At 30.2% G+C, this 12,473-nt stretch overlaps 1 protein-coding gene across 1 annotated transcript; it reads left to right on the plus strand.

The window, feature by feature from the left end:
* Nucleotides 1–4,530: 4,530 nt before the first annotated feature.
* Nucleotides 4,531–8,917, plus strand: LOC100160262 (SET and MYND domain-containing protein 4). The gene is made up of 6 exons (XM_016807868.2): nt 4,531–4,631; nt 4,908–5,772; nt 6,899–7,023; nt 7,355–7,993; nt 8,360–8,511; nt 8,589–8,917. Exons 2-6 carry the CDS (start codon nt 5,025–5,027, stop codon nt 8,833–8,835), a joined length of 1,911 nt encoding a protein of 636 aa, XP_016663357.1. The 5' UTR covers nt 4,531–4,631; nt 4,908–5,024; the 3' UTR covers nt 8,836–8,917.
* The last annotated feature ends 3,556 nt before the right edge of the window (nt 8,918–12,473 follow it).

Below are 12,473 nucleotides of genomic sequence, written 5' to 3' on the forward strand. Positions count from 1 at the left end.
TTTAGTATTTGATGATGAGCTCATTATAAATTGTGTGTGTAAAATGCGTTAGACGGGCTTATCGACCGGGCGTAGGCAGTAGTTTTATCACGATATTGTTAATTGAGGTTTGCACTTTGGGTCATAATATAATGATGTTATAAGAAACCAGAGATAAGCATGATAGTACTGTTGTAGTAGTCACTGTTTACAACTATCGAGAGCTACAAAACCTATGCGTGGAATTTACGGGCATATGTAATTAAAACAACCTAAACAAATAAAAATGCGATTTTTTTATTTGCGCCACATCTAAAAACTAATTTTGGTTATTTGCGCCGCATAAAGCTAAAAACAAGGGCATCATGTGATTAGGGCAATCTTGTGACTACGAAAATTGCAATTCGCGCCACTTTAAAATAATTAATTTTACTTTTTTTTAATCATATTATTTGTATTATGTATTTTGTTCATCTACCAAGTTCATTTTAATAGATACATTATAAATATTAATACAAATACTAAAATATGCATAAAGTAAAATAAAAAGGTAATCTTATAGGTAACGAATTGTAATTTTAGGTATACGCACTTTATGTATGATATATGAGTACTATTTCACTATTTCAGTTGATAAAATATTTAAAAATCAGGAATATTATATCAATTTATATGACCAATATAACTCATTGTCCAAATGTTTATGTTATAAATACCCCACGTTATTTATTCACGCGTTATGTGCTATCAGTTATCACTGATGTGAGCCCGCGAAATGTATACCAATGATGAAAATCCTTGCACATATCGTGTCATTTCTTTTTCTGATGCAGATTACCAAAATTAATATTTAGATGTGGCGCAAATGACATGTTATTTTTTTATTTTGACGCTGATTGGGCTCCTTAAAGTATTACATACGCACTTAAAATACGTATCTATTGGTGGCGTAAATTACAAATACTGAAATTGGAATTCTTGAATTTACGTGTGATGTCTACTGTGTCTAGGCACGTAACAAAATAGAAATTTAACATTACACCCTAACCCTTGTAGCCCCACATCATATAACGCCTATCCCGCAGTATAATTTTGCAGAAATATTAAAATTGTTTGTACGGTGAAATTGGAGACTTGCGAACCAATGGTTAAGTCAAGATATAGGTAAACCCAAACGTTGAACGTACCTTGGATTTAACTCACTTATTTATATTTGGTTCGGTACCGGCTTATACGAATGTTAAGATGGAAGGAGACCATTTTTGACCAAAATCATACCCTTCCCTTTTCGGCCAAACCACACAGTTTAATGTTTACTTTACTATTTCTAAATTATTAAATGTATTACAATCTATATTATAATAAATTGTTGTCATTGATTATTTGATTAATAATAATTAGATACATAAATACAAACATTTTATACAATTTATATTTTTAATAATTTTCGATATTTATAACAGAAAATAGATATTAAGCTTTTTGGTTTGGTCGAAAAGTGAATTGGCCAAAAAGGGAAGGATACAATTTCGATCGGAAACAGTCATTCCCGTTATGATGATGCAATTTTATACGGGCTATACTGGTATTTGCTTGTCGGAATCGACCAAAAGTGGTCTGCAATCTATATTTATTGGTGTGAAAATACACATCATACTCAAACGGTATAATAAGTTGTTTGGTAGTCTCGTTGACTGTGATGAAGAAAGACTTGACTATAGTAGACACACCTGCTGTCGCTGTCCTGCAGATGTTTTTCTAATACAGGGTGCTGAGTAATGCATCAAGAATCCTCACACCCTTTTTCTTCATAATACAATATTAGTCTCAAATATTTTCAAATTGTTAAGATATTTTACACTACTTAAGGAGTGTCCTGTACAGGGGTGTCATTTCACATTTTTTCATGGGATGCAAAACCAATATTGAAAATCTAAAGTAATACCAGTCACTCGAGTCATCCAATGAATTTTTTTCAATACACATTCAGTGTAAATGTAGATAATTTTATAGAAATTATAAAAAACCAAATAATAAAAATATAAAACCTTTTCTGATAGGAAAGTGAATCTAGTTGGTACTTTGGGAGGTCAAAAGTAAAATTTTTCCAATAGTTTTCAAAAGCGCCGTGAAAAACAAAAGAAAAATTAACGAAAACGGGAATTTTTACGCAAAATCTGTTTTCGAGAAAAATTGATTTTGGTTTTTGGTACAACTCTAAAACAAATGACTATAGGTGCATACAATTTTGACTGAACGTTTATGTTTGCATTTTCTATACATCATTACATTTTTCAAATATTTTGATTTATTTTGAGCTGTTTACGGACATTTTCAGTTTCCATTTCTTTTAGTTTTTTTTTCTATAAATATCAATAAAATTTTATTTGTTGGATAAAAAAGCTTGAAAATTTAATAGAAGGCTCCTAGTATATTGTTTCAAAGGCAGATGAAAAATATTAAAAATCGTTAGATACAGTTTTTTTTTATAAGCATTTAAAGTTCAAAATATGGACGAAATCACATATTAAAAAACCTGGAATAACTATTTTAGTTATTTTGTTGTGATTGTCTATTATTGAAACTTCTAAAGTATAGGTACTATTATATATCTATGATAGTACCACGGTTTATTGTTGATGTATGACGCGTTACCTAATTGTGATATGAATAATTTGAAATTTATTATAGGTACCTATTACAAGTCAATTTTTTTTTTAATACCATAGATAAGAATATATACGTCTATATCAGTCTAGGTATTATAATACCTAGACTGATATACCGTCTCCACTCAGAATTGTTTTTCTTATACAATATACAGTGATATTATATCATTGAATTCAAATTTAATTCTATCCAGTATACAGTGACCCACTTATAACCTACTGTACAGCAGAGCGATATCCACTTACCCACCTTTTTTTTATTGATAATTTTAGATTACCGATTTAACTATTTAAGTATATATAGAAAGGTAGTTATAAGAAAAATGTATTTAGCTCTTTTCAATGAGGTATTTCAGAAAGTATCAAAGCATATTATACATGGCATAGGTACCTACTTTAGAGGACCATAGTTAGTAACCTAGCGAACCAAAGTTGATCATTTGACTGTCAAAATATTCAGAAAAAAAGCTTTACCGGAATCCATCAAAAAATATAGTGGTTACCATTTGAAAAAGAAAATCGATTTTATTATTGGTACAAATGCGTGTTTAAAAATGTTGAAAATGTTATAAAAAAATTGCCTGTTAAAAATAAAGAAACACGGGTCTTTTTTTGTTTTAGGGAAATTCCATATCATTGATCCATAATTTCTAATAAGAACTCGCGTACAATGACATAATATACACCCTGTATATTTTTTGTATAGTAAAAAATTATACAATAATATAAAGTCGTTAATACAGTAATGATACAATTATTTTGAAAGTAAAGTTGAAAGGGGGCCCATTTGATGCTTAATCCGGGCTTGTAACGGAGCTAAAGTGTTGAACGTGATCTGCTGAGCGTAAATTGTTCATGTTTAGCACTTCAACAATTGTAAGACGGAGACAAATAGGTAGACAATATTATTTGCCATGTGCCCATGTAGCGTCCTCTTAGAGTACCTAATAAGTGTACATGCAGATTATACAAAATATTAAATAGTACAAAAGTCAAAAGATAAAAAATCTCGACATAAATTCACTCATAATTTTGTTATTCCTACCCATAAAATACCCACACCACCACCCTCCCATATTTAAGGTATTGCCTGAGCAACACTTGAACCCTATGTTACACGCCACTACAGAGTAAACCTAAATGAAAATTCAAAATACTATAAATTTCATTTAGGATTTAGCTATAGCCTATAAGTATAATGACCTTAGGATAGGTGTAGATATCTTCATTGAATGTTTAAAATTAGCATTTTCTACACACCATAAAATATTTTGACTCATGTTGAGCTATATTTATAGGCAATTTTCATTGAAAATGTTGAGTTTTGTTAGTTTTTTTTTTGCACTTTTGTCGATAAAAAAATTTTCGGTCTGTCAAAATACTTGAGAATGTCATACAAGTATACAACGTTCCTATAATAAGTTGATGTTAAGGAAAATTGAAAAAAAGGTTGAGTGTCTAAGCACAATATTTTTCATGTGCGTCTGAAGTTAAAATTTTGATAAAATTCATCAAAATACGAAAACTGGCAAATTATTTCGAGTTAAAAATTCATAAAAAAATGTCCATTTATATCTAAGCTTTGCAAATTTAATATAACTATATATGACAAATAAATAATGCATAATATTTAAATATAAAGTATATTATACCATTGTCCATTGATTTATGATTATAATGAATAATATTCAATGATTATACATGATTATACCTAAATACTTAATAAATTAAATGAAAATCTCCGACGGAAAAACCGCTAACTAGGTATTTATAGTTTATAGTTAGTAGAGATGAGCAATATGATATGTTTAGATACATTTGGATTCTTGGAAAAAAACCTCGATGTTTTTCGATATTTATTTAAAAGAATAAAATGTTTTAATTCTTTCAAAGCGCTGAATTTAAGCGTTCAATCATGAGTAGAACAATTAATTTGCAAATTAAGATTATATTTTTTCTCATAGATTTACATGGACCTTACATGTAAGTATGTCTATATTTAAAATTAAATATTTTTTTTTTAAATATAAATTCAAGTATTTTTTGAAAAAAAAAGGTATAATATGAAAAAAACTTTGATATTTTTTGCAAAGATATCTTTAATCGTGCTTTATAGTAAAAAAAAATATGATTCTGCGCGCGCCATTTACGTTGGCAATTCCGGAATCCATATTGTCCGTTAATCCGTAATCGACATATTAGGTATTTCAACAATAATTATTGTATATTTGTATTTGTAATTTGTAAATTGTAATCCAGACAATCCAGTATGCCAGACGTGTGTCGATGTGTTGCCTCGCGGTGAGTGGTTACGCGTTTTGTGCGCACGGCTAATCAAAATCTAGAGAGAACGAAAAACGAATTAACGTATCCGACATGGAATATGACAACTTTTTGCACTACTCCAATCGGCTGCTGATGGCTAACGTGCTAGGCGACGTTTATGTGGACCTATCCAAGCTGAAATCGCCTAACAGCCGTTTCATGTTCACGCGTGACCTGCTTCTCAAACACAAAATGCTTGCCGAGACGTTGGACATTGACATGGAGTATGATCATCCCAACGTGTCGACGAACCTCCGACAACAAGGCAACGAATTATTTAAAGCCAAGCAGTACAAGAAGGCTGCAGACACGTACACCAAATGTTTGACAGGCAGCGTTTCGAACACCGAGTGCCACGCGCTCGCGCTGGCCAACCGATCGGCCGCGTACTTCCACTTGGGCCTGTATGAGCTTAGCCTAAAGGATGCGCGCTGGGCCATGGAGTTCAATTATCCGTCTAGGCTCGCGTACAAGCTATACGAGCGGGCCGGAAACGCTGAACGAATGTTGGGCTTGGTCGAACGGGCGATGCAGAGCTACGCCGTGTGCCTGACGCGACTGGATGAGGCGGACATGTCTGTGGAGAAGAGGAGCAAGTTACGGGCGGCGATCGAAAAGGCCCTGACCGAATGCAAGGACTTGTTTACCGAGCATAAAAATACGATGGAAGTACCTCGCGCCGTTGAGCAGCTGGTTGGCGGAAGAAACGAAAATATTCCAGCACTATCGGCCTTTGTAGAACTGAAAATGTCCAAGAATATGGGACGAGGTGTTTATGCCACCCGCGACATTAACCCCGGTAAGTGACATTATAGGTTATTCTTGGCGGAAAATTGTATAAAAGTTTTAGAAATAAAATATTTCATTATAAATTACATAGGTAGGTACCTGCCTACCTAATATTATAATATAAATAAATTACCTAGGTCAGTGCCGGATAGGTATGTATCAGCTCATTTACATAGGTATTCTCTAATTACGTTTAAAATTGTTACGAGCTGATAGGTGGCTAATCATATTTTAATCATGATTTTATTTTCACTCACACTCACACGACTGGCCATAACTTAAGTGGTCCACGGAGATTTTTTCTGTAGCCCACCAAACCAATCTGGCCCTGTAGGTATCAGGTATATTATAAATTACATAACAGTTAACTCGTTATGTCAAAACTCAAGGGACCTAGAAAAACATTAGAGATATCGAGTCTTATAACTCTTTTATTGTAATGTTTATTATTTCAAAGCGATTTCAATTGAATTTGACATTACAACAATTTTGAGATATTGCCGTTTGACATACCCAATAAGAATATAGGTACTGTATTACATATATATTATATAATAATTTGTTTTTTAGTTGTTATTATGATAAATTAACAATAAACAATGGTAAAAAATAATTACTTCATTTTTTATTATTACTCTTATAGGTAACATATAGGTAAGTAGGTGTTTGTAAAAAAAATTTAAGACATAAAAAATAAATAATCACAAAATCATTAGGTAATTTCAAATTTGCTTCAGTGATAAGTAAGTGATATAAATAAATAATAATGCAAAGAATTTGTTCATCAGAACCAGGTGGCTCTCATACTAAACAAACTGTTGATTTTTATATAAATCCCTGTTGACTGTCACCACTAATACTTAGCTCAGGTAAACAATTTTTGAATATTTTAGATTTTTTTATAATTAAGCAATGTACTTTTTTTCCCTCGAACTTTTTTTACTAATATCTTGGAACTTGAAACAATATGTTACAATAAAAATATATAAAAATGAGTGTTCCTGAATTGGTCTAGGAGAATAATTGTATTTATTGAGTGAATAAAAGAAATACCATTTTAATGAACAATAGTTATGTGCGATGACGTTATGTTATCCATGCCTATCTTTATATTAACTTTACCTATTCATTTTCAGGTGATGTTGTGGCCATAGACGAACCTTACATTTGTGGGCCTATTTCAGATCATACAGGTGTTTGTCAATATAGTGGTTGCTTGAATTTAGACTTGGCTCTTATTCCTTGTCCAAAATGTTTATTGGTATGTTTTTTTTTATCATCATTAGAAGTTATAAGATGAGGTATGCATTATATTAAGTCAATATAGGTAGGTACATAGGTATTATTTCTATTTGATCATTTATTATTTTTTAAAACAAAAATACTAATTTGTCTGAACCTGAAGCAATTCTGATTTCTGACTATACCTACATAAATTTACAAATAACCTGATGATTTTTATTGATTTATCTGCCAATACGTCTTAAATGAAAAACTACATTTCTACTATGCATACCTACCTATTATTATATACCTAAAATTTAATATTATGAGATAGAAAATGTGTTAATATGTCAATATACTTTGATCAGGTTTATTACTGCAATAAAGACTGTATGAATAAAGCTAACGAAGATGGACACTATTTGGAATGTCCAATTATGTATTTCATCAAATCAACACCAGGAATAACAAGAATGAATGAACTTGCTATGAAGTGGTTTTTAAAAGACTATTTGAAAATGGGTTTAAAAAAATATTGTTTGATAGTTGATAACTTTTCCAAATCTAAAACTGATCCTCAAACAAGGGGTTTTGATGGGACTGGTCAATATAAGTCTGATAATTTTTTAACGGCTTATTCTTTGGATAGTAGTGAAAACAAAGTTTCAATAGATGTCTTGTTTTTTTTTAATTGTATTGCTGTTGATATGTTGCATTGTTTGATTTTAAGTGGCTTCAAAATTCCAGAATATTATATAGGTTTTGTAGGGGCTTCCTTGGTGCGTATTCTCATTGTTTTAGATTTAAATTGTAGAAAGTTAAACATCAATGCCCCTACTATATCTTTTCAAGGAAAACGCCAACTTACTCTTACAATAGCATTAACTTTATATCCAACTATTTCCTTGTTCAACCATTCTTGTGATCCAAATATAAAACGGAGTGGAGAATTATCTGATAGAATAAGAGTTATGAAAGCAATTCAACCAATTCCCAAAGGATCTCAGGTGATTATATAGATATTTTTATTATTATTATTTTATGTTTCACTATCAAATTATACTTTATACCCCCCCCCCAAAAAAAAAAAAAAAAAAATGTTCATAGCCCTCCAAAACATTCCCTACATTTTGTTTTAGGCTTATTTAATATTATCAAAGTAAGGTCCTATAGCCCTATTAGCCCCTCCCAAATCTCAAACGCTATTTGCGCCTATGTTTAAAATAAAGCAGAAATATATTAGGTGCCTATGTCAAAACATTCTCTTTTGTGACTCCTCCTTACAAAATGTTTGTTATGATATCTTTTACATTTATATTTATTTAGTTAGTTGTTAAATAAACACCTTATGTATTTGTTGTATTTGTAACTAGTTGTGCTGTACTTATGGAATAATCTTTAGAGGACACACCAAAGAATCAAGGCAAGATATTTGCAAGAAACTTTTTAACTTTAAATGCTATTGCCAGCCTTGCATAAAGAATTGGCCAATATGTCATTATATACCTAATCGTCTTTCTACACTGTATGTTATATACTTAAATTTTGTAATTGTGTTTTATGTATAAATATTATGTTTGTTTGATTATTATATGTTTTTAGAAATATTCTAAACTCTAGTATGGCAGATATTGTATCATTGGAATGCGAAAAGTTTGTGGAATTTATAAAGTCAGGACAATCAGAAGATTATTGTGAGCATTTAAATTATTTATATTCTTTTATTAAGCTATTGTTTACTAATGTAAAACGACCATTTCAATTATACGAGGATTGTCTTGAAATTATAAGTACTATTCATATCAAAAGTTCCAATGAACTATACATTAGTGAAATAAATATTGGTTGATATCTCACTTTTATAATAGGTTTATTAATAGCTAAATAATTTTTATTTACATAAAAAATAACAGTGTGTGTTTAACTATTCATATAAGTGATTTTTTTTTTGATTTAAACAAGTTGATAATGGTTTTTTTTTCTTTAAATCAGATTCATTAATTCTATTTCATTATATTAAGAAGATTATTTTTTTTTTATTGTCTAGATTATTAACATACCTATTAATATTATACTTTGACTTTAAATATAATGTATGTCTAAATTTCTTACAAATACGATAGAAAATTTGGGGTTTACCTACATTCCAAAGTGTTTGATGTATGTTATTAATGCCAGGATTAGAATATTTGGTCGTCATCATAGGCGCAAATAGACAAATTATTTTGGGAGGGGGGCTAAAGCGCCTCCTATAATATTTTCTAAAAATTATATATCATCAATACTAGTTATTGACTTTTGAACTGGGGGGACTTGGCAGAAATATGAGGGGATTAAGTCCCCACCAAGCCCCCACCTATTTGCACCAATGGTCATGGTGAAAAATTACTAATTTTGTTATTTTAGTATTTCATTACCTATTTAACGGCGTATTTAACAGCGGCATATCGATACGTCTATGCCGTTTAGATAAAACAGATAATATTTGTTGTTGGAAATCAATAAAAAAATAAAAAATATGTAATATTCGTAACAAAATATGTAAAATAAATTTGGGTTTCTTTCAATTAGAATAAACTAAATTGTACACATTTTTTATTAAATTAAAAATATCTCATTCCAATAAAAATATTAATGTACAATAAAATCCTCTACCTAGTCTACCTACTCACAGTATGAGTATCCACTATCCATTAAGTGAGTGTTGCTCTTGTTACGTGCAGCCCTTTCAGAATCCAAACGATGTTGTAGTTTGAAATAATAATACTAATTTCAAAGTAATAATATGTGTTTTAATAATTTAGAACAATCAAAATATAGTATTATGTAGAATTATTTCGTGGTAGTAGCGGTGTAGCGGTGTATAATGGCTGGTGGCGTGAAGTGACTTCGGTCTTGCTGGTTCAGGTATATCTGATCAGGCTGTGCTCCTGTCTCCCTTATATATGCTGTCAGCTCCTTTGATCTGGTCAGTATACGGAACTCACAGGTGCCTTGGGTATGGTCGTAAAAGTTGTTGTTGTTGTCGTACTGAAGAAACCACCGTCTTGTGCTCATAGGTTGTTATGCTAAATGCTTTAACAAGGAGAACCGCATAGTATGGTTCGAATAAGTAAAAGCGATTATAATACCTTCTAATACATGCCCATTACACTCTCAACTAATAGTAGAAACTACTTGAATCTAGATGAATTATCAGCTGCGTACGCAGGATTTTAGTTCGGTTAGTTTTATCTGAGTAAATAATTTACATTATTTTTTTCTTAACAGATTTTAGATAACAAATTATGGTTATATTCTCAAATTTAGTCTACATTTACAGTGTTTGACCTGGTCATCAGCTATAGAGCCTTCTCGGTCCGTAATAAATTTGGTAATAATTGATGGACGATGACAGACCGTCGATTAGACGATGGCAGACTTTTATTAGTAATGTTCTAAATCAGCCAAAAAAAGAAAAAAAACAGAAACTGATTATCGTCGTTTTTGTCATATTCAACAATTTATTTTATATCTATTAAAAATGACCAACAATTGATCTGTGTGTATCAAAATGGTGGTAAATAAGATTTTTAAAGAAAAAAGAAATTTCAGGGAGGGCCAGAACCCTAGAACCCTACCCCTGCGTACGCCACTGAATTATATTATATCATTTACTTCATATATTTGTAAAACAATATTATGTATAGTATTAAAAAAATCAAATTTCAAAGAATAATATTTGAACCATATATTTTATGGAAAAAAAATGGTAAAAAATTCTGTAAAATAATAGTCTCATTGAAAAAAAATACAGATTGGGTTACTACCTACTAATGGCAAAAATCAGGGTTGGAACGTATTATACGTATGTATAAAACGTACATTTTAAGACACCTTAATTTTATACGTTTTATTCTGTATAAAAGTTTTTTTTGCTGGATTGAACAGCCCTTATCAAGTTATAAATGTATAATAATAAATAATAATTGTCATATTTTGTGATAATTTTTTGAATTTTTTTATATTAATTTTTAAGTACCATTTAGTTCATCTTTATTCTGTCTTAATAAACTACATTAATATTAATAATTATTATTTTATAATAAAAAAAAGACATTTGTGATAACTTAAAATTACAAAAAAAAAAAAATTGTTTTGTTTTTAATTGTATTCTAAATTTAAGGAAATTAAGTATTTCTCAGTCGTTATTTAGTTTTATACGTGGGGTATTATACGTGTAACGTACAAAACATTGTGTAAGCGTATATTTCCAACCCTGATTAAGGTACAGTTTCCAAGCTGCGACTAGTCGTTGTGACTGGCTGCACCATACTGCTCACGGATGAGTACAGCCGCCGGCCGGATCGACTCTATAGCTGTTCCATAGCAGAACAGTCGCAGTTTAGAAACCGTACCTTTACTTCACTGTCCATTACTGATGAGTGATTAGTAATGGGCAGTAGTAGTGAGGTCTAGGGCTCAGAAATTATTGCACTTGAAAGGACAAAAGTTGCATTCTCTTATGTGCCTATAATGGTACAAATATGCACTTATTATATTTTTTTTACTCACAATTTTCATAAATAGAAATAATTTTGTATTTTATAATTTTTATTAAATATTTATTTATAAAAACGGGAAATTGTATATCAACTAGAAATTTGAAAAATGTGATTATACCTAGTGAAAACTTTCAAAATAAATATATATGCATAAAGAATTTTTTTTATTATTTTCAAATTGTATTATAAACATATCATTAATCATCAATTAATAGGTATGCTCTAAAAAATAGTAAAATTAAAAAATATGCTAAAAAAACAAAATCACTACCTATATAAGCAAAAATATGTACTATGAATTTTTAATACTTTTTTTGTAGTGTCGTGAAATTAATTTGAAGCTTACTTAGCAATCAATCTTGTAGCCCAATATAAACATGCAAATGCAACAACTTCCGAGCTCTAATGAAAACGCTTAAAACTTTCATCTCTGCATTTGTTTAATAAGCAGAATAAGCTACAACATAGTCAAAAAAAACATTTTCATAATCCAATGTTTCTGCTTGAAGATACATTTTTTTACTATCAATGTACATATTATAAATGTTAAATCTATCGTTTATTAAATTAAAGTTAAGAAATATTTAAGGGGATTCAATACCGTGATTTTCTGTTTTCGTCTAACACACGCGTGACATAGTATTTTAGACATGTTTTTTGCCAAACATACCAATTGATCTAATGAAGCGATAAGAATTCTGAAAACAGATTTTAATTCGTCATCAAGTCTACTTGAAATCGACTTTCCCACATTTTTGATATTATCTCCCAAATTCCAGAAAAAGTCATATAAAAAAAAAGAGTATTTGAACATTTTTGTATTTCAATTTTTGGAGAAGCTAAAATCAAAAAATCAAAAATGTGGGAAAGTCGATTTCAAGTAGATTTGATGACAAATATCAAATCTGTTTTCAAAATTCTTATCGCTGCATTAGATCAATTG

The sequence above is a fragment of the Acyrthosiphon pisum genome, chromosome A2, assembly GCF_005508785.2.
Source record: "Acyrthosiphon pisum isolate AL4f chromosome A2, pea_aphid_22Mar2018_4r6ur, whole genome shotgun sequence".
Taxonomy (NCBI): domain Eukaryota; kingdom Metazoa; phylum Arthropoda; class Insecta; order Hemiptera; family Aphididae; genus Acyrthosiphon; species Acyrthosiphon pisum.

Bases quoted from the DNA above. Each gene is read 5' to 3' on its own strand.
- LOC100160262 (XM_016807868.2), top strand. From the start codon at position 5,025: ATGGAATATGACAACTTTTTGCACTACTCCAATCGGCTGCTGATGGCT. The intron at 5,773-6,898 runs GTAAGTGACATT...ATTCATTTTCAG, and splicing joins CACCCGCGACATTAACCCCG to GTGATGTTGTGGCCATAGAC. The intron at 7,994-8,359 runs GTGATTATATAG...ATTTGTAACTAG, and splicing joins CAATTCCCAAAGGATCTCAG to TTGTGCTGTACTTATGGAAT.